Source organism: Python bivittatus, unplaced genomic scaffold, assembly GCF_059951505.1.
Source record: "Python bivittatus isolate LINGU-HERP-01145 unplaced genomic scaffold, Pbiv_v1 ctg000330_np1212, whole genome shotgun sequence".
In the NCBI taxonomy this organism is placed as follows: Eukaryota; Metazoa; Chordata; class Lepidosauria; order Squamata; family Pythonidae; genus Python; species Python bivittatus.
The window spans coordinates 49,719,447-49,742,941 of NW_028277058.1; the positions used below are offsets into that span (position 1 = coordinate 49,719,447).

Here is a 23,495-nt window from a genome sequence, read left to right on the forward strand (position 1 = left end):
AGAAGACAATAATCCCTTAGCTGTGTGGCATCTCAACCAACTGATGTCAGTGGGATGTCTTGAAGGGGAATGTAAGTTGATCAGATAAGGAGATGGTCCAGTTAACACATGACTTGGCTGCCAGGAGGGAAAAATCACTGATCCAACAGGGGATGGGTCAGTCTCAACTGAAGCACAAGGTTCATTTAAGAATAGCAACTGCAGAACTACTATCTGCAAATGATCTCTACACAAATAAGATTGCTTGATGGCTGCATCACAGCAGCCTGCTGCAGGAAAATGCTGCTAGCATTTACCCCTGTCGCTAATGACCCCTCAAAACAGCAGAAATATTATTATTATTATTATTTATTTAAATTTACTGGCCACTCAGCTCCAGTGGACTCTGGTGTACAAAACTAAAAAACATAAAAACAGTGAGAAACATTAAATCAACACCAGCCCAGACTAAAATACTCTGCTAAGAAAATCCACAAAACAAAACAGGCGCCGTTAAACAATGACAAATATTAACCCCCGGCCTGGGACCAGAGCCAGGTTTTCAAGGCTTTCTGGGACTCCAGGGGAGGGGGTGCCATCCTTGCCTCTGGGGGGCTGCTGTTCCAGGGGGTGGGGTGGGGGGTTCAATATTGCACAATAATGCCAGGTAATAATGTATTGCAATGGGAATGCATGTCACTTATTGGGTCTTCACAGCCTAAGGCCATGTTCCAACACACTGGCTCTAAACAAATCTAAAATATGTGACTCTAACAAAAATTGCGGGGTTGCAATCTTCATACCAGCTCAAAAATCACCATTCACAAAATAGATGTTTTGAAGCCAGTCTGCCATCTGCTAAAGAAGATGGGATTGGTTTCGTGTGTTGTTTTCTGTTGCAGGAAGTGTATGTTAAAGGCAACCTACTGTTTTTCTGATACAATATCAGCGTGGCCTGTGTGATTTGCAGATGACTTATGCCCTATTCAGTGCAAACATTACCCACCCGTTTATTCTTCTGCATATGCTATTTCTTTTTGTTTCTCTGAAACACAGGTCTGTAGGTGATGTCCTGCTTTAATTTTTCTAATTTGAGAGAAGTCACCTCTTCAGATTGGGATTAAAACAGAAATACATTTCTGGTAGATGGCTCAATAAATATTGTAAATAGCTCCTTCCTTCTTTAGTCCTATAAGTCTTCCATGTTGCAAGGCAAGGAACACAAGGTGATGTTTTGGACAAATTCAGCTACCATAACCAATGGCAAGAGACAATAAGATAGGTAGATAAAAACATCTGGAGAGCATCAGGTTGCCTATTTCTCCATAAGGAAAGGATTTGTTCAGACCTGCAAACCTTCCACATCTTCCATACACCACCTAGCTTTGATTTGTTTGCCAAGGACTACCAACTGAATTCAAGAGCCAGTTTAGTGTAGTGGTTAAGGCACCTGTCTAGAAACCAGGAGACCACGAGTTCTACTCCCACTTTAGGCATGAAGCCAGCTGGGTGACCTTGGGCCAGTCACTCCCTCACAGCCCTGGGAAGAAGGAAATGGCAAAATCACTTCCAAAAATGTTGCCAAGAAAACTGCATGGAGTTGTCCAGGCAGTTGCCAGGAGTCAATATTGAAACAGGGATCCAAACTTAGCATATCTTAGATCACTAGCTTTGTAAACATGGGCAACAATGATGGTGAGGCAGCCAAGTTGTGTATATTTTGGTTATGATGTGTCAATTCTAGCCTATTCAGATGAGAAGGGTGTATTGTGTAGAAAAGGAGAAAATTTAACCAGAGAAATACTTGGCCTAACCAACTGGACTCAGAACAAAGCAGGAACCTAGTTCCTAGAAGCACCACGTAAAGTCAGCTAATGCAGCTTGTAGAAAAGAAAAGTAAAACCTTAAGGAAGGGTTGCTAGAACAGGGAAGGAGACCCTTGACATATGCCAAGGCTTGCTGAACAAATGGAATCAAGGCTATAATAAAAATAATAAACCAGGGAGGGGGATTTAGTTGCTAAGAGGTGCTGCTTTTGCTCGTGTAAACAAGATCACTATATAAGCTTTTGCCTTGCTCCCTATTAGTGGGCAGAAATTTGTATTCTCCCCTTGTGCAGGTGCAATAAACTTGGCTCAAAGCAGAGAGTGTGGACTCCACTCATTGAAAAGAATCTTGTATTTTTTCCCTTCACTAGAAATCATCTCAAGTGCTAAATATGAGGTCTACCTAGGGAGCAAAAATCCCTTTAAATATATTCAGCTCATTTTACATGTTTTCCTAAGGAACCCCAAAGTGGTACACAGAGAAGAATTTGCAATGAAGTAATTTATTAATAAAACCACAGACTATACAGCAGAGAATAAAAGAACAACAGTAGTAGTAGTCTTCTGTGTATATCTATTTAAAATTAGCTAAAGCAACTGGTTTTTGAGCGGACATCTGCATACAAGTAGTCCTCACTTAACAACTGCAATTGGGACTGGCAACTCCATGGCTAAGCAACACAGTCATTAAGTGAAACATCACATGATCGCATCCGACTTATGTCAGTTCCACTGTGGTTGTTAAGCAAATCACCTGTGGTTGTTAAACACAATGTCACATGACCATGACTTGCGACTTACTGCTGGCTTCTCCATTGACTTTGCTTATCAGAAGCCAGCTGTGAAGCTCGCAAATGGTGATCATATGACTGCGGGAAACTATGAATGTTGTAAATGCGTGCCGGTTGCCGAGTGCCCAAATTGTGATCATGTGATCATGGGGACATTGCCACAGTTGTACATTTGGGGACTGGTTGTAAAACTACTTTTTCAGTGCCATTGTAAGTTTGAATGGTTGCTAAACAGGGCAGTTGTTAACCGAGGACTACCTGTACTTTGTAATATTGCAAAGGTGTTACAGTTCATAAAACTTTGTACCCTCTTACTATAGCATCTCTCCTCCACAAAATAACTTGCTATGCCCCAGATCCATGGACCAGAAAGAACAGTGTAGCCTCAAGATAAATGCAACTAAATGAGTTATCACAACTAGAGAATGACTGGGGTGGATTTGTCAGGAAACGCTTAGTTTATTCTAGCAGCCCAGGTAACTTTGGACATACCACACCATCCTGCAATCCTTTTACGTTAGGTTTTTTATTATCTAACTTCATGTGGTTAGTTCATCATAATGATAAACTGTACAAAACAGGCAGAGACTTAGGTAGGGGTATCCTATTAATCAATTAAAGGCAACATCATTCTTCCTGATAAAGATTTATCAGCTAGAACTTCCATGAATATAATGGAGAGAGCTGGGTGAGAAAAAGATCTATTTTAACCAGCCTGCAATATTTTCTGTTCCTTCAACTTAAAAAGTATGGAAAAGCTGAGTGAAGTTAATGAAGTTACTCTGGCAACTGGCATCTGAATAACTGTTTAGATTTCCTCCAATAGATTCTTGTTCATTTTTAATGAATTATCCCTAGATTAGGAAACAATTGTGGAGATACCTAAACTCACATACATTGCATCTTGTTACAATGGTAGTTAATTAGATGCAACTGAGTTGGATTTGACTCCTGGTCATAGAATGAGCAAATAATTCCCACCAAGTTGTCCTTGGCACCAACTTGTAGCTCTCCCAAAGACTCCAATAATCTTTTGGACCCTGTAGAATGATCTTATCCATTGTCTTCCCTTCTTTCATTCCTCTTAACCTTGCCAAGATAAATTCCCTCTTCTACTCCATCATCTGCTTGCATCACATGCCGAAAATATGTGAGTTTCTGCTCATCTAAAAGGGCCATTTTTCCTGCAAGATGTAGCAGTGACATTGTTTTCTCTCTGAGTAACACCTCCAGGGGAATCATCATCATCATCATCAACAACAAAGAATATCCTGTGATTGTGGGATAAAATAAAATCCTCCATAGATACTTGCAGTCCTTATAGTATCTGACATTTTCTGGTAAGTACCAACTTCAGATGTAACACTTGATATTCCATCTGTCCAATGAACAAATTCACTGGCATGAAGGATTCAAAGGTGCGATTACAGGCAGAAGTTACCTAGGCAGGTGTAGACAATTAGGGAGATGACCTTGAGGGAAATAGGCAAGAACCATTACTAAGGAAAAAGGGCTGAAGCATTCCTTAAGTCCTGGGAAACAAGATAGTATTCTGAAAAGACTCAGGCAGGGTCCTTCCTGATTCATTGGGATATATGAGGGAGGGGAGGTAAAGCACAATCAGGCTTGCAAGATTCTGCTATTATGGTCTATTTCAATAAAGTTTAGTTCTAGTCTGTTTATTGATCTGGTCTATCCTGAAGGGCTGACAGCAGTGCCATATATTCATATAACACGTAGACATATTTTAAATAAATGGAAAAACTGAATGGACAGAACATTGGGCCATGAAGAAAATGCTTCCATTTTTTTCAATTCTGAAAAAAGGATAAATGTTAAGATGGAAGACTTAGGAGAATCAGTGTAAGATTCATCTTAGCAATATATAAAAGAATCCTCACTCTCCAATTTTCTCATCATTTATTCTTCCATTGTTTTGATTTGTATGGATAGTAATCATCTGTTCCATGCAATACAGGTAGTCCTCATTTAACGACCACAATAGGGACTGGAAAATTCATCATTAAGCAAGGTGGTCGTTAAGTGAAACACCATGTGACTGCACCCGATTTTACAACATTTTTGCAGTGGTTGTTAAATGAATCACCACAGTCATTAAGTGAATCACATGGTTATTAAGCAAATCATGAGGTTCCCCGTTGATTTTCCTTGCTGGAAACCGGCTGGGAAGGTCGTAAATGGCAATCACACGAACCAAGGACACTGCAACTGACGTAAGTGTGAGCTGGTTGCCAAGCGCCCAGATCTTGATCATGTAACCATGGGGTGCTGCTTTTTTAGTGTTATCATAACTTTGAATGGTCACTAAACAAATGATCATTAAACAAAGACTACCTGTATTTATTAATTTTATGAAGATGTGTAGGAAAATATATATTTTTTCACTAGCTGCATCTATATATATCATGCATAGTTATGCAGCTATCAGGCTGGACCAGAAAATATGACAACATTTTATAAAATATATTTATCTTGCAATGAATTGTGGCATGATAATCAAATAGAAAGTTAAATTCCCGTTCCATCTGGAAAGTCATAACTAGAATTTGCATAAAATGCAATGTTGTGAACTTTCTGGTTAAATCTTCTGCAGGCCTTCTCCTGTTTCAGAAGACAAGACTCTTTGTATGACAACACTACTTACCATGATGAAAAACGGATTTGGCTGTATTGTTCACATGGCATAAGATATGATGAAAATGGGTCCATCATGACATGTCCACAAGATGGTGGCACAACAGTATTGTGAAGATACATGAAAGGGGGGAAGGGGGGATGGAAAATGAAGAAAGAAAGAAAAAATGATATGATGGTATGGTGATTAAAGCCATATAAGGTCACAACTATTCTATTTGATGATGTATCCTGATGCTGTGCTATAAAAGGTTTTAAATGTGATGACCAGCACTTTGAAGTAGGCTTCTGGCCCAATTCAAAATATGTGTTATTGCATTTAAAGCCCTACACGAAGCACCGGGATACATCAGGCAATGCCTTGCCAAAATTGAAACTGTCTACTGAGTCTGATCATGTAGAAAGGGCTGTTGAGGGCCTCCTCTCCTTGAGTCATTCCTAGGCTATGGACCAGACAACAGGTCTTTATGCTGGTAATCCCCGTTCTGTGGGAAACTCTTCCCCTGGAGATTCATGCAGCCTCAACATTGCTTAGTTTTTAGAAAACAGTTGAAATGAGTATTCTTCCTGCACTTTTGCCATGGCCGCATATGAATGGTTATCACAAACACTGATACTATTATACTGTTTTTATTTCTACGGTTTAACCTCTGAATTGGCGCAAATTTTATTTATTTCTGGGAAAATAAATATATAAATAATACACATATGTTCTGTGTGTGTGTGTGTATTAAGCACAATTTATGTGGGTAATTTGCTGATAGTCAGGATTTGGGGGAATATATATATTTGTGGCCATACAATGTGGTATGGTATAGTGCTTTTTTGAAATTGTTGTTGCTGCTTTTTAAAAAATGTACTTAATATGAATTACACTTTGGAAATTCAAGGTTTATTTTAAGAAAGTTCTCTCTCTCTCTCTCTCTCTCTCTCTCTCTCTCTCTCTTTAAAAAGCCCTCTGATTTACTTTGTCATTATGCACAATCTACAGACACCAAGACTAGAACTGTATTCTTTAAAAAAAGAAAGTTGCCATTTTTGTAATGTTAATAACCTATGAACCATGAGAACTTGCTCCAGTTAATATAATTCAGAGATTGTATGTTAGTGTTCTCCTGATTTAGGTTTTTTAGTATCTACTACTGATATTCTCTCATGTGTTCCAACTAAAATATCTAGATGGTGGGCAATTGAAATGAATGAACTGCTTCATTAACATTTTTCAATAGTCTTCCACCCATCTTTTATGACAGCCTACTACAGACTATGATCCAAGGTGCCACAGTAGTCAATGCCATTAAGCCTTGCCAAATCAATCAATCAATCAATCAATCAATCAAACTTTATTGCAGTTGTAGACCATGCCAAATTAATGCTATGGGTCAAAACAAGATGAATGGAATCCCAAGGTAATATTCTTAACACTAACTAGTGATAATCCTTTCGGGCTGTACTAAATTGCATTATTACTTGTAACTTTTTCATCTAAACATTGAGGCTGCTATTACTTTCTGTAATCCTGCATACTCACCATCAGCCCAGCTATCCATGTGCCAGAAACTAAAAATGTTAAATTCCAAAAGGAATCTGTCAAAGAAGAAAAATATGATGTAATTTATGTCAGCCCAGAAGGGAAGAGGTGTTATAAAACAGGCAGGTAATTGTGATTTGCTGCTTGAAATTTACCTGATCCAGGCACTTAAAATCCTTCTTCCTTACTTTTTGATTGGGTAATTGTGCCTTGATTCTCATATAAATTAGTAGCAATTCCCACGGCAAGGCTGTCATTAACACTGTGCTCTTAGGAGCTGGGAGGGAAATATTCTCAGTCACCTTGAAAGCCATCTGCTTGACCATGGTGGATCACTGGTATGCGATAACAGCAACAGCTGTTGAATATGCCTGACAAATTAATCTCTACAAATGTCTTGGAATCTGGTTCCATCTCAGAGGTGTTTGGATCCAACACTCCCATCTGAGACCTATGTCATCATTGAATGATGCTGCCCCAGATGTCTTCATCATCAATAAACCTTTCTTACTAACAATTCCTGCTCTCCCATTGATAAAGTGGCAGGTAAGATATATGGCATTAGTGCACTTGCTTGGGAACAGAATGGCCTCTTTTCAATTGTGCTTCCATTCACACAAATCACTTTTAGAATATGCAGGTTGGTCAAATTTGAGAAAGGGAGAGTAATTCTGATGACTCAGAGACACTTTTTGGTTTACATAAGAGTAATGCAGCATCTCCATGCTGGACAACACCCAGTGGGGGAAATTGTATATTTCATAGCTTGTGTTTCTCTTAGCACTGTCTGCCATTTTGAAATTGCTTTAATATTTTCTTGTTCATTTCCATGACAATAAAATACCAGAACAATAATACTATAAAAAGATAAGAATATGTTTAATCTGAAGACCTCCCAACTATGAACTCAAACATTCGATGCTTAATATACTGATTCCATTTTGCAAGCATAATTTCTTCAGATGTAATTTTCCTCTAGAATTCCCAAACATTCATACTCACATGAAGAAATCAGTTATCAGCCACTTTGCTGCTGCCAATAATGTATAAATTGGCTGTTGAAAAAAGAATGATTAAGTCTCAAATAAAAAAGAGAAGCATCTTACATAGTGCACGATTCCAACTTAATCTTCCTTAATAACTTAAATGGCTTCCTTTAAGAATCAGCAGGAATTATAGAAACTGCATCAAAGACAGTTGTCTTTTCTAATAATGATAAATCAGGACATTTAAGAAAAATATATTAAATATTTTGAAAATATAGTTTTTTCAACTGGAAAAGCTCTAACAGATTACGTACATAAGAGGGAAAAAAACCCCAGGTTTTTTGTGGAGGTGAATGTTTTAAAAAAACAGTTCTTATAATAGAAAGGAATTTTATTATCAAAGTGTTACTGATTATTACTATAAATCGAAAGCGAGCAAACAAAAACCAATACCCCTCCCAAACAGCTGTTTTGGATCATGCAATACTGAAAATATTGCTGTTCATTTTAACAAAACCCAAGGTATTTCGGATAGTAAAAGTACAATTTGTTGTCACAGTAGGAATAATGACATATACTGATGTTGGGTTATATTAACATTATATTAATGTTGGTTTTGTCATCTTGTAAATACTTCTGAGCTACTTTTGTTTAGAAAATAATTTGTCAATAAATTGATTAAGTCTTCCTCTTTTTGACAAGAGAAAGGATGCTAAACCAGCGCTACCATATTCAGGATATATAACTGATATTGTCCATGGTTGAAAAGTCCTTGCATTTCCACACATTTGCAGTTCAGCCTTAAAGATGAAAAGTCAACCATCTTAAGAGACTTGGATCAGTTTGAACAGGAAGGAAGGAAGGAAGGAAGGAAGGAAGGAAGGAAAGGTTCTGTTTATAAAGGCAACACCATTCTAATAAAGATCTTTCACTGTTAACATAATACAAATTAGTTTTGTTGTTGTTGTTGTTGTTCAATCAATTAATTTAACCATAGTAGAAAATCCTATTGTTACTAGTTAAAGGAATCTATTATGAAACTTTCTTGGTGTTAACAGCATTTTTCTGGATTTTCTGTATAGAGCAGAGCTAGCAGGTTTAAGAGTTCACTAGTCAAATATGGCTCCAGAATGGTCCAGTGTAAGATTACTGTAATTTAAGCCACATATTGTATATTTGCCAAAGAAGCAATAGACATAAGCAAAGATAATGCAAGAACCATAACAATGAAAAGTTCACCCTTCACTTTCCCACCCTAGAATTAATTTTCTCTGTAACATCCATCTTCTCTAAATTAATACGTGCTGTCACTTGTCCAGTACAAATAACTCATGGGAGAGATCACAAAATCAAGGCTGGCATGTCCAGCCAATTTATGTGAAATTGTTCTCTTTGATCCCCCCCACCGCCCTGCCCCGCTCCCCTGGTAAGCCCTGGTTTGTTCCTGGATCGCTGGATCGCACTGGATCTAGTTTGCTTACTCTTTTAACTCCACCCAGCTGCCAGAGTAAGGTTGTGTGGAAACTACCTGCTTTGCAAAAGCAGGGCTCAGAAAATGAATGAATGAATGAATGAATGAATGAATGAATGAATGAATGAATGAATGAATGAGATTTACATCCCCCCTTCCATTCAGGAGCTCAAGGTGGTATTCATAATGCTTCCTTCAAGTGTCCATTGTTTTTACTTTTGCTTTGGCAGAGTGCATGGACTGCAAGTGGAGCAGGAACAGAAAATGACAGTGGAAATCTAATGTTACCCCATGAAATCCAGCAATTTCATAAGAATTAGGAATCAGGAACCCCTTCTCACAGAACGGAAGGCTTTTGAACTTGGCTGCTGAAAGGTTTTAATATTTGTCTTTGGCACTGACCAGTTTGTCACACCAACCCAACAATAATTACAGAGTAGAAATCCCACCCTGTTCTAAAGAACTTTTTGCTAGTCTTCATCATGGACACTCAGATGTATGTAGTGGCCTGTACAGCCTTTTACTTTCAGAATGCTCTGCCAAGTATAGGAGGGGAAGATCACCTACGGATGGACATGCCTTGGCTTCCTTGTCTGCCCCTTTTTGCTCTGGAGGAACAAAAGCAACTGGTCTCATCAGAAAGAAGAGCTCTTCTGACCTTGCTCACATCATTGTGTCCTGTGCTCCAAGCCTGGCTGTGACTTCATGGTGCTGGTTTATGATATGGAGATACTTACACTGAGAAGAGGACGAGCACTATTAGGATGGTGATGGAGCAATTTACACATGGCTTGGTAATCAAACATCTTCACCCTGCAGAAACACAAAAGTGGCCATGGACTTGTGTGTAGAATTTCCAACCTTATTCTGAGAGCCATCAGTTACCCACCCCAGTCCTGCTTGATTAGCAATGGCATGCTGAGGTGTCTTTCACAATTCTGCTTTTCAGGATCCTTTTTAGTGGAAATGGCAGAAACTAATCAAGGCATATGCCCCACAACTGCAGTATAGCCCCATAGGTGCACACACATATCCTTTTGCCTTGCACCTCACTTTAGCCTAGATTTAAATTCAGTCAATGCACAGAACTGACTTTAGCTCATACTCTAAGCAAATGCCTATGTTTATGCCTACAGCAATATTTAATAATTTTAATTAATTTCTAATTAAAATATTTAATAATCACAGCTACTGTTCTATTCACTCCAAAGTCCTGAAAGTTGTTTCTGGCAGAGAAGAGCATTTTCCCGCCCAGTTATATTATTTTCTCTGACCAGACTCAGACGGTACTGAATGTTATGGAAGATAGCTCTGGCTACACTCCCTATATCTTCTTGGTCATATGTACCTGACTTGGACCCACTGCATACTCAGTCTATAGGGCCATTTAAGTTATGGTCATCTACAGTGAGTGGCAGTGGGTTTCCATGGTTCCAGACAACAGACTTTTTCAGAAATTTGAACCTGAAACCCAAGGCAATCAAAAGTTCTATGCTATGTCAAAGTTAAAACTAGTATTTGCAAGCCCAAAACAGATTAAGACAGCAAGTAATCACTTGGGAATCATCTACAAGGTAACTTCTGCCCCTTTCATTCTGATTTTCATGCTGTGCTGATAACATATGAAAGCTCCAAGTTTCGAACATGAATAACTCAGAACCGGTTATTCTACTAATATAGGAATGTGCGTCTGACTTCTGACAATTACTGTGTTATTAAGGTATGTGTTTGTAACTGATTTCTTGCCATTGTTCTAGCTGCATTTCAAAACATGGGTGGGGAAATGTATTAATATTAAATATTACATGCTGCAAATTTACATGCTGCATAAACTTCATGATGGCAGTGGTGGTCAGCAGAAATTCCTCTGATCGAAGGTTTTTTTTTTGTTCTTATATTATTACTGATAAATTATACACATAATCAAGTACTTTACATAGCATATTTGCCAGGGTGAGTGAGAGAGAACCTGTAGTTCTCTAGAACAAACATGTATTATGGGGAGCAATGCTGACAAAAAAACCAGTATGTTGAATTCCGCTGACTTCATCCCGTCTCTTTTCATTTTAATCTGTAGTATTATTGGGAATAAGGCATTTTTAGGGCATAAGAAGAGCAATTTGGGCCCCAGGTCAAACCTCTTAGATGGGGATCCTCATCCCAATATTAATCATCCTTTAGAAAGCTAGTGGCTATCACTGAGCAAACTAGGGCTTGCACACACAAGACACTTTCAGGGCACTCCAGCAGCATGGTGGCTCTGGGGTACCTTCTAGGTGGTGAAAGAACCCTGGCAGGTTGCCTCATACTAGGGCTACCAGATCTGGGATGCAAAATTCCAGACAACCACTAGATGGTAGCACAGAGTTTCTACTTGCAACTCTCTTTGGACAACAACTTTACTATCATACCATTCCAGGCAAATATCTAGGTTCCTCTATGGCAGGGTTCCTCAACCTCAGCAACTTTAAGATGGGTGGACTTCAACTCCCAGAATTCCCCAGCCAGAAGTCCACTCATCTTAAAATTGCTGAGGTTGAGGAACCCTGCTCTATGGGCATGTGGTGATTCTACATGATTACCATTTTTTTTTAAAGATTTTGGATCCAGCTAGCTCTCTTGTGTCTATGGACCTTAAGGCAACTCCACCCTTGCCTTGATTATATTTATGCTGTGAAACATTTTGCTTCAAACAGGGTCTTCTTTGAAAGGAGGTGAATAAGGAAGAGATGATTACACTTACTCTTTGAACATTCCCATATTTACGAGCTGGGTCATCACAGAGCCATCCACTTCTCCCAAAAATTTTCCAATCTGCCACCAGAAATAGGTATAAAATAAAAATAAAAATGGAGTTTCTGAAGAGTTTTTAAATCATGGGTTTTGTTTGGCAGAACACTCTCAAGCAGGTCAATTAAATATCCACCAGATGTAGTAACATAACATGCTAAGATTGATTAATGTTATCCTCAGTTTGAATAGGGTTTTTTTAGTGGCTTAGCATGTTGCAAACTCAGTCTGTTGGCTTGTTTATGGTTCACTGTATTTTGTGAGCCTGAAAAAGAGTTAATTCAGTAACCAGGTTGATCAGTGTTGTGTGAATGTTGCCACAGGCTGCAAGGCAGAAATAAGTACTGATTATCATTATTATATAGCAAACCCTTTAAGCATGTAATGTTCTAGTATGTACTCAAATTGTTTGGGGAAAATGTGAAAGCACAGTAAGACACAATAAATTAAAAAACTGAAGTCCAAGCTTCAGCTTACTTTGAACTCACTATGTTCTTGTAATCAGGCTGAGTAAACATAGCAGATGCATTCCCACAATTGGCTAAGCTTGTTAGATTAAACTTTTTTTCCCTTTTTGTGGCTGACTGGGCTTGTTAAACAAATCCAGTTCGTTGGTTAATGTATGGCTTAGTATACCATGGGTATAGTATATACTATACTAAAATGGGTAATTCGGTACAATATGCTGGTTGAACATGCTGCACGAACACAGTAAGTGTGAGGCTTCAGACCACTTAGAGGTTGAGGCAAGCTTTAGACAAACCATAATGTGTTGCCTTCAATGTGCGGGATAATAATAGCGGCCTACTTTGTAAGGATGAAGGAGACAATGAATGCAAAGAGTTTGAACACTTGATGTATTATTCAAATAGTGCTGCCGCTGCTGAGATGGAAGGTATCAAGGCAATTAAGTTGTTTTGTTCAAATCTCCTTGTAGTTTAAGGTCACTTAGCCCAAGGAAGTTCTGATGGGATAGGAAGCGTGGTTCCTTACTTTTCTTGTGTTTTCCAGTTCTGATCCTGGAAAGGCATTGCAAACGTCTTCCCTTTCTTTATCACGTTTCCATTATCCAGATCTTTACTTTGCTACAGGAATATTTTGTTTGAATTATATTTCAGCCATTGCACTATTATTATCATGCATTTGTATGTGGAGGGTATCTCTGACATCTATCCAAAACATTCTGTTTACTCAAAATATATTTAGTCTGACTTGGCATTGTCAAAGTAGAAGTAGGTTTGACAGGTTCCTTAAAAATCTTCAGTATTTACTCATATGCTTCTGAACATAGTTTAAAGGGTAGGTACTTACTTTTAAGGCCCTACAGAAGGAATTCTGCACTTACCTCCTTTCTAACAATGAAAACCTACACTTTCCAAGTGTGATGGTGGTATCTCAGCCATGGTAGTCTAATTGCAAGCTCTGTCTCACTAGGGCTTTGGGTGCCATGATACAGTTACACTCCAAAAATTGATGGGGTAGGACAAAGTAGGTGGGGCTAGGACAAGAACAAAGTTTGTTGTATTGATGTGATGCTTCCATTTCAGCTGATTAAAAGCAGCTGTTATAATTACTCCACATGTAATGAATACATCTCTGTTTCTGCAATATGAAAAATAGGAAGCATTTTTTGAAGGGATTCAGAGCTGCACACCAGGCTTTGCAGGAGGGGAGATGTGAGCGACCTTGGAACTACAGGTTATGATTTCTTAGTTTGGCCATTTTATTTAGCCCTTCTTCCATCCTCAGTCTGATAAATAAAATCAAAGAGCCACTCATTCATTCCTTCTTACCTGCTGGGAGATTTTGGAAACAAGTATGAATCCATTATTATCAATAAGGAAGCAATTCAGATTCTGCAGAAATAAAAAAGGCAGAATCTTCAGAAGAAAGTTAAAGTTTGGGGAGAACTTTTGGGTCAGAGAATAGACTTCAAGAGCAGTATTTCCATATTACGGGCTGCATTCCTGCAGGAATAATCTGTTGGAGGCATTCCTATAGGACAATACCAGGCAGGCTGAAGCAAGCAATGGGGAGACCAGAATCAAAATACATGCGCCCTCTTTTTCTGGCACCTCTTTTTTCTTTCTCTCTCCCAGAGGACTGCATGAAATTAGACTAAGGGTTAATAGTCCCATCTCTTTTATAGAATCAAAGAATGAGAAGAGATCTTGGAAACTATCTAAGGCTCAAGACAGATCTCTGGCAAGAGCAATCTTTCCATTGGTCAGCAAACTATAAACTATAGAGGAGGAAGAGGAGGAGGAGGAAGGAAGGAAGAAAGGCAAAACAGATGGGATGGGTTCTGCTTTTAATCTATTCACTCCTTGGGCCCATCATAAGTTATCCTAGAGGGAAAGCAACTTTTACTGCAAAAGAAAAAAAAAAGGTTCTCCAGTCTCTAGCTTTTTATGTCAATGGGGCGGACCTATGAACAACTATTTTTACTTATTTATAAAATTTATATACCCCTTCACCAGGAATAACTCCAAGCAATCTTCATTAAAGTCATAGCATATACATACTAATGAAAAATATTAATAAAAACAATACTCTAAATATAATAATTTTGTATAACAACAACCATGACTGGCACTAACATTGGTCTCCAAAATGCCAGGACTTCTTGAGCCTTTGGAAGGCCATAAGAATCAGGGATGACTTCGCTTTGGGGACAAAAGAGAGGAGTTCCCCCAGAGAATGCTTACTTCTCTGATCAATCCTGTCTCACCTCGCAATAGTTTGGGACTTTCAGCCTGCTATCCACTGTTTCTGACCCCACTTTCAGGTAAAGCAGTCATAGAATGCTCCATGAATGACCATCTGTTATTGTCATAGTCTCATTTATAAAAACATCATAAAAAAGACAAATATAAGCAGTAAGTGAATAGTGATCCTGGATCTCCTCTTATGCTGGGTTCAGGCTGCCCATATAGCATGCAGGTAAATTTGCCCCTGAACCACTGAATTATAGATTTGAGCAAAATCAAAGTCCTAGCAACTTACATCATCACGACAGTTAATTGGACACAAGCCGTTCACATTACTACACTGTAAAAGAAGAGAAAGAGTTTAAATAATCTCCTACTTTGAGCTTGCGTTTTCCTGAGCCGTGGAAATCCAATACTTCCACTGGATTTATGGAATATTCCTATCTAATTCTAGTACTGCTCACATTATTCAGATAGATTATTCCTCTGATTGGGTCCATCCAGATACTTTGACCACCAGCAATAACAATGATTATCAGTGACACTGACTATGAGTCTGGTAAGCATTTAAATACTTGTTTATTTGGGAATACAGGTAATATGCAAGATATTTATGGAAAAGACTGGATTGCAATTGCATAAAAGTTGACACTTTTACTTATGAAAACTTCCATTATGGCATAATTCTATCACAAAAATAGCTGGTAAATCTTTGGGTAAACCTAGGCTTTTCATAATACTGTATTTACCTGATAAGAAAACAAGGTTTTCCCCCCCAAAATTATAATCTCTGAATCAGAAGGGGTCATCCTGGATTTGAGAAAAAGACTAAAAACATTGTTGAGAACAAGCAATTAGTACAGGTGCACATCCCTGCTGAAAAGCCCCTCTTAAGTAGGGACTGCCGCTCTTAAGAGGGTTTACTTACCTGGAGACTTCAATCTTTTTTGTAATATCTCTCCTTTCCTTTTTTCTTTCTCTCCCCGATTAACTTTTCTTCTTTCTACATCTCCATCCAGTTTGGTTCCCCCACTTCCTCTTTCCTTGCACTGCAGCTACAGATTCACCTCACCCTATTTTTATCCTGTTTCTGTGCCTGTGTTTAGCTGTTCAGACAGAGTGCCCTGGATATTAGTGCTGACATAGCAACATTGCTAACATCAAATCCTTAAAATGGCTGGCCCAGAATAAAAAGACTTTCCAGCTAGAAAAATACCTGTCTAACATAGGGCCAAAGAGCAGCCTTAACCACAGCAATATTTGAGCTCCTGGATTCTATGATAAAATGGGTGATTCCATCAAGTACAGTATTCAGAGAGGAAATGTCTATGTAGTGCTCCACATATAGAAGACATTGCATGTATTCGCTTTGATTGCCAGCCATGTGCCTGAGCCAGGATGTAGCATTTAGAGCCTTTAACTGACAGGACAGCTTATAGAGACCCCTATCTCCCTCCCTTCAAGTGAGAAAGACTGCCAGGTTTATAGCTAAAGCCATTCAACTGAGAGCTTCCTACCAAGATCAGATTGGGGTCAATGGCCAAGGGGATGAACTAAGTAGAATATTTTACTGAATGCTTTTTGGATATCCCAATATGCTGTATTAATTTTAATCTATTTTACTATGCTGATGTTGTGTTATGATTTGAGATGGTCGTTTGATAGAACAACCATGCAGGCCTCAGCAAAGATATTCAGATGCGTGATGTGTCTATACCTACAAAGATCAGAATAGTGCAAGCAATGGTATTTCCACTCTATGGAAGTGAAAATTGGACTTTGAAGAAGTAGGATAGGAAGAGTACTGATGCTTTTGAACATTGGTGTTGAAGAAGACTCCTGAGAATATCACAGACAGCTAAGAAAACAAACAAATGGATCATTGAACTAATCAATCTAGAGTTCTCACCTGAGGCACAACTGACCAGGCTCAAATGATCCTACACATTATGCAAAGACCTAGCTCTCTGGAGAAGGCTGTAATGCTGGGAAAGGTGGAAGGAAAGAGAAGAGGACGACCAGCAGCAAAGTGGATGGACTCAGTTACAATGGCAATGAGTGCACTGTTGGAAGACCTGAAGGACCAAGTTAGGGACAGATCCTCATGGAGAAAACCTATAAATAAGTCACTAAGTCTCAGCACTGACTTGGTGTATAATCAATCAATCAGTTGATCAATCAAGAGTTAAGATGGCCTTATTATCATTTTTTGAAAATAAGTTAATATACGTTTCACATTAATTCCAAGTGCTGCTGTTTATATTGAGTAGTGACTTTATTCTATTCTAAATATGTGTTAAAATAGTGTTAGGAGTGCTTAGTGCTTTCCTTTCCAGTGTGTTAAATGCTTGTAAAAAACACTAAAAGAACTGTCTGGGAAGAACAGGATTACTTTTAGGAGACAAGGCAGACAAAAGTCCTCTGCCCTTCCCCATCACCCCAGAGAGTTTTTATTTTTGATGGTCAATGACAAAGTAATCTTTTTAAAAAATCAGCAACTCGACAATAAAAAATACCATCAAATCATGGAATTCTGAAAAACTCAGTGGCTGGTACACACTTTGGTGGCATTTTCACTGGTTACTTTGTTACTTTCCCTTTCACATTTAAGCTGTGCAATGCATAACTATCATGCACTTGGTAGGAGCAATAAATTTTATCACTGCATTTGCAAAGGTATTTATACAAAGCTGAGTTCAGCTGCACCAGTCTGTTAAGGAGCTTGTTATAGTCATTGTGGCCAGATTCCTGCTGGGATTGATAGTTTAAGTTTTTTTTCTTCTTCATAGAGTTTGTAGAGTGTTTGGCCAGATTCTTTTTATATATCTGAGATTTAATCAGTTTTAAATCTGTTTCCATTGTGCCAGTTCCCAGTCCTCAGCACATGGTCTGATTTGTCTGCAATATTTGGATACATAGAAGAACATTGACTCCACATCTCACACACATGTAACAAAATAACTACCAAAGCTTTGAGATGGGTTCTCTGGAATATTTTGGTCTTTAGATCTTACTTACATCTGTGTCGTTGGGCTGCAAGACGGTAAAGAGCAGCAACAGAAAGGGAACCAGAAAGAAGAGACAAAATGGCCATTAGTGACTCCTTACTGATCCACTGTTGAGTACCACTGAGCCAGAAACAGGCCTCCTACACAACTTGGAATTTGAGAACAGAAATATGAACAAAAGTTGATTTTCAATGGCTTTAAACTTTACTTTTTCTCAAAATATACCATTTCCCAGGGTGTACAGCATCAGATTCCAAGGTAGCCTTTGTCCCATTCTCTGCCTTAGGAATGGCCTTCTAAATTGTAGATTTTTAATGTGCAAAAAGTGGGAAATATTAAATGTACAGGGATTGTCATATTAGTGGTTTAATTAATTTGGTTTTAATTACATTCAAACTAAACCAGATAGATAGATAGATAGATAGATAGATAGATAGATAGATAGATAGATAGATAGATAGAGGTTGGTGGATTGATTGATTTGCTCTGGGCTGACACACCTCTTGGAATCATCTGCCATGATGCATGTAAAAAAAGGGCAGATCTTCAGTCATAGGATTGTGACCACCATCTTGACTTTTTTAACCTTCCCCCACAGATGCTCTTGACTGTGGCTATCAAAAGAACCATGCAATCAGGACATCCTTCCCTTAATGAAAATCTCTACCATCAAAGATAAATGAGATGATTGATGATACAGGATTCTCCCCCCATATCTACACCATGATGTGACTGGGTAGTCAGGCTCCATTAAGAAATCTTTGTGTGGAAACAGGGAACAGCTAGTCTCAAGGCAGGATGGGGGAAGGAAGCTCTGTCAAAAGACTATACTGTGTTTCTTTTAAAATGGTATATAAAGGTTACGATATTAAGAACTTGTTTAATATGAACATCTTAGAATCCTTGCTGGCTGTTTCCAATGCCTTTTGGATTATGTGAAGCTGAATGGCTTCAGTATTTTTATGTAAACACAGTTAAGACAAATGCTAAAAGCAGTAAGTAAACTGGTATAAGATCTGGTTATTTGAGGAAAGGTTTTTCTCCCTTAGTTGTGCCCACCCGTAAGATCTGGCAGAGCTGGCATGCTCTGGGTCCCATTCTTGAAATAACGTCATCTAATGGTCCAGGGAGCATGTCTTCTCTGTTGTGGCATTGCCCTCCCCTCCCCTCCCCACCCCACCCCACCCCATCCCCCAGACCTTTGCCTTGCCCCTACCTGGCTGTCCTTGAAGACCTGGCTCTTTCCCCAGGCCCTGGAATTAGGACGGGTTTTCTGTAGTCATCTTGCATGATCAGACCTGGTTCTTTTTCAGATTTGATTAGTTTTATCATGACATGCTATTTTATTGAGGATTTTTGATGGGTTGCTTTTATTATAAGCCAGCCAGAGTCCCCTGCATTGCGTGGCACTATACATTTGATAGATAAATGAATAAATACATAAATAGCCGCTGAATGCATAAAGCAGCAGATTCTCTCAACTGAACTGTTTGTACCAGTTTGCAAGGGAAGGAAGAATGACCATCCTGATTAAGAAGGGGAAGTGTAATGGAATGCAACGCCATTAGGATGTGAAAAGGGAGCATACAACCATTCTGGGTGAAACGATAGTGGCTTTTGGATGGCTGAACTGGTAGAAATATAATTCCACATTTCAGTGTTTCAGCTGCAGTAGATTTAATGCCAGGCCGGGCTTTGGACTGTTAATGTTCTCAGAACAGATTGGCAGCAGATACAGCATTAGAGTTGTCAAGGGATTAGCAAAATGTGTAATTTAAAAACTAATCTCTTGCTCCAATCTGTTTAATACAGATTTCCCAAGGAGTTGTGTGCAAATTTGATATGGGAAATGCTACTTGGCCCTGCCCTATCAATATGGTTCATACATCTAGAAATGGGGAAGTGACCCCTCTGTTTTAACCCTTTATCTCAACTAAAACACCAATATGCCTACCTGCTGTGTAGCCTCCCAAAATCTCTGCTGAAGCCATTCCAATTTGATTTGCACACCCACCGCTGTGAGAGAACAAAACAAGGAAGGAAGGATTGGAGAGAAAAACCAAGAAGTATTAGAGGGGCCGAAACTGAAATTTTCCATAGAGCTCCTGAAAGAAATCACACCATATCTAAGTGTAAATGACAGGTAAATGCTGAGTCGGATCAGGAAGTGAGAGTCAGGGGTTTAACGAGGGGATGGAAACGGATCTCTCAGCTGCTGTGCTGAAATTCTGACACCTTACTCCCACTAAACACTATCAAGATGTAACAGCCTGCCAAAATACTTTCCCCTTTAATTGATGTATAGACGATTATATAAGCCATCTAATGCAGTTACGATTCATAAATGGAACCTGGGAGGCCTCTTACTCTAAAGATGGAGGATAGTTCTTAACTTTGCTGAAAATTGTACCTGTTTTTGTCCCACTGTTTCATTGGGTCTACAAGATTCTTTTTTAAAAAATTAATTAACTAGCCAATTCAGTTGACTGATTTGCCATACTCTTGTCTTGGGTACTAATATATTACTGATATGAAGCATAGTCTAGCTGGCTTTTCAGGTAAAACATCTCCAGAATGGCTTTTATTTCATCAATAGAAACAAGATAGTCTTTGCCTTGGCTTACATGCTAAGGCAGTGTTTCTCAACTTCTGCAAGTTTAACATGTGTGGACTTCAACTCCCAGAATTCCCCAGCCAGCATGGGTGGCTGGGGAATTCTGGGAGTTGAAGTCCACACATCTTAAACTTGCAGAAGTTGAGAAACACTGCTGTAAGGAATGACCAGATGTCCATGGGGGTAAAAATGGTTGAAGTTCCACCCTTTTTTGTGGACAACGCACATAAGAAATGGGTGGGGTTCTGACTGCACAGCTGTGATGGCCACCTTGACTTTTTTGACATATCAAAAAGAAAAAGGGATGAAGTTAAGCTGTAATTCTGGTAATGATTGGCAGGAATGGAAACAATTTAAGGAGAAGGCAAGCCAAGTATTTCTGTCAGCAGGACAGATGGAATTGCCTTATTAGATACTTGTTGCCAGGAAGCGCTTAGGTTTTAAAGGAAGAGTTTTATAATTCAACCATTTTAAACGTGTGCTATATGCAAAGTAACAATGGAGGGAAGAAGGCCCTGGAGTGGCTTCGTTGCATCAGTTCATGGAGTCCAGTATAAATGCATTGTTATGTCTTCATGTTTTGTAATGTTTTCCAGGGGAGGGGTTAATTTGAAGTGCATGGTTGAAATGTCTTAAATAAATAAAACGGAAATCTCCATTTTATTCTTTACATCCTACAGAAAGCATAAATGAATCCAACTAGGAAGGGTGTTAGTTCCTAACCACAAAGTTGCCATAATGTCACCATAAAAGCTCCTTCCTTTTGCACCTGAGATGCGATGTCACATACCCAAGTACATAAGAGGAAAAGCTTGCATTACACCATACATTTTATTGCTTCCCCATCCCATAGACACCTATGGTCAAAACAGAACTGTTACTGCAAAAATTAAGATTGTGATATAGTTAATGTGTGTCTATGAACAAATGGAATAGGTAGAAACAGGGGAAGGAAAGAGGGAGGGATGTGAGACCCTACTATAGAGCTAATTTAAGGCCTGCCATATTCTCACATTACAGTTTTTACTCAGATGTTAGACCCGTGTCTGCTGTTGTTTGATTAAAAACATGTCAGCAAGTGTGTTTGGGGTGAGTGTTACATAACCTGTAAATGCATCACCACCTTGGCTGGCCTCCTGCTTGTAGCTTTCCTTCAGGAGCTGTCCTGCTGGATCTTCACCGAAGTGGGCATCTTTCCACACAACCTTCACTTGCTCTTCTCCCTTCGCCCAGGAGATCTGGCCTCTCTAGCCAGGCTGTGGAGTGGAGGTCTCATGATGACCCCAGAGCTGAAGAGGCTGGATCCCATGACCCCAAACTGGCTGGCAAACAGGTGTGTGCCCTCAGTTTTTCCAGAGGTAGGATTGGGGTTGGTTGGCTGGTTGTCCGCTGTGCAGGGGTCAATGGCTGTCTCTCCCTTTCCCTCTCCAGACCCTCCCGGCTTTCTTTCAAGCCAAGCAGGAAGAAGCTCGAAGCAGGTAGAGCGCTCTCTTCCCCAGGCAGATCCGTTGCCGGCTGCCGCCTGAGCGCGCGAGGTCTACTCTGCTCCGAAAGGTGGGGGCGGCTGGGAAGGAAGGAAGGAAGGAAGGAAGGAAGGAAGGAAGGAAGGAAGGAAGGAAGGAAGGAAGGAAGGAAGGAAGGAAGGAAAGGATTCCAGCCACAGGAAAGCACCTGCTGAAGGGGGGGAGCGGGGGCGGGAAATGAGGGTCATTTCGAACAGGCTGGACTTTGAGAGCGGGGACGGCGGGCAAGTGGAGGCTGCTGCCCGTCTGAGTCAGTCCCTTCGCACGGGGTGTGTGCGCGTGTGCATTGCTGTCATCACAGATGTACCCCCAGCTGTCACTCCACCCGTTCGGTCTCTCCTCTCCTCGCCTCCCTCTCTCCTCCCCACTTGGCGCTTTCTCGATCGTTCAGAGGACCGCGCGCCGTCCCCTTTCCACCCAGCCCTCTCCCGCGCGGGCTCCCCGGCCGCGCTTCCGCCGCTCCCGGAGCCGCGCGGGGCGAAAGGGGCTGATGCCGAGCGGCGCCCTGCGAGCCTCCGCTCGCCCGCCTCGCGCGCCCTTGCCCTGGAACCGCGGGCCAGCCAGGCAGCGGGGCTGTGGGCGACCGCGAGGAGCGCCCGTCCCCGACAGAGGAGAGCGGTAAGTAGCGGCTCGCACCTCGGGGTCCCGCCGGCGCGCGGAGAGAGACTTCCCCGGCGGCTGCCCTCCGCCGGGCGTCCCGAGGGAGGCGTTGGCCGGCCAGGGGCGGGAGGGGGAGGGAAAGCTCGGGCTGGGCGGTTGGCCGCGCGGACGGGCCACTTGGCGCGGGCGTCTGGGGTCGAGCCGGGTCCGAGGAAGCGGACGGAGGACGCGGCACCTGCCAGCCCTGGACGAGCCGGCCCGCTCCTTGTTTCGGTCTGATTCTGGCGGAGCGCCTCCCGCCTCCCGCCTCCCGCCCTTCGCTCCTTCCCTGCCTGGCCCTTTCTCAAGAGCCCGGGATCCTCCGTGCCCAGCCAGAGCCATTTCGCCTGGGAAACTGCCAGACATGGAGGCTGGAGGAGAGAGGAGCAGCAGGCTGGCTGGTGCCCATTTGATAGCTTGGCGTCTAGCTGAGCTGCGAGAGGGAGAGAGCGAGCGAGGGAAGGGATATTTGAGAGGACGATGATGAAGATGGCGATGATGAAGATGGAAAAAAAAGGAGCATGTTTGTGGGCTAACGGCTCGTTCATTGAAAGTTTTGATCCCGGAAAAGAGGTTTTTAACGCGAGAAGGGGCTTCCTCGTCCATCTGCTTTTTCGTGCTTCTGTTGCACTATTGGTCTTTCCTTCTTCTTTTTAGTAATGTTTTTAATTAAGGTTTTATGTATTTATATATCTTATGTTTTTAATGTTTGTTGTGAATCGCCCAAAGTTCCCCCATTGGAGGGAGATGGGCGGTTGAAAAATGTAATAAATAAATAAATAAATAAATAAATAATAAATAAATATTGCATCACAGGGAAACATGAGGGGAGAGATGCTGTGCAACAAAAGGAGCCAAAATAGTTGTCTAAAGAGGTGTGTGTGCGCGCACACACACACACACACAACTCGCCTGCTACCCAGAGGCTGGCCCTTGAGATCAGTAAGTCTTTGTGAAGGAGGCATCTGGGG

At 40.6% G+C, this 23,495-nt stretch overlaps 1 protein-coding gene across 1 annotated transcript in view; it reads right to left on the reverse strand.

Annotated features, from left to right (window-relative positions):
• Window positions 1-23,495, reverse strand: part of CACNA2D4 (calcium voltage-gated channel auxiliary subunit alpha2delta 4) — a 147,006-nt gene that overhangs the window by 15,178 nt on the left and 108,333 nt on the right. Inside the window, exons 28-36 of the mRNA XM_088141244.1 lie at window positions 19,703-19,764; window positions 17,759-17,773; window positions 15,036-15,080; window positions 13,823-13,885; window positions 11,983-12,053; window positions 9,977-10,052; window positions 7,785-7,837; window positions 6,783-6,838; window positions 5,262-5,282 (exon numbers count right to left, since the gene is read on the reverse strand). Coding sequence (XP_087997370.1) covers window positions 5,262-5,282; window positions 6,783-6,838; window positions 7,785-7,837; window positions 9,977-10,052; window positions 11,983-12,053; window positions 13,823-13,885; window positions 15,036-15,080; window positions 17,759-17,773; window positions 19,703-19,764 — 462 coding nt within the window. The remainder of the gene's footprint in view (window positions 1-5,261; window positions 5,283-6,782; window positions 6,839-7,784; window positions 7,838-9,976; window positions 10,053-11,982; window positions 12,054-13,822; window positions 13,886-15,035; window positions 15,081-17,758; window positions 17,774-19,702; window positions 19,765-23,495) is intronic.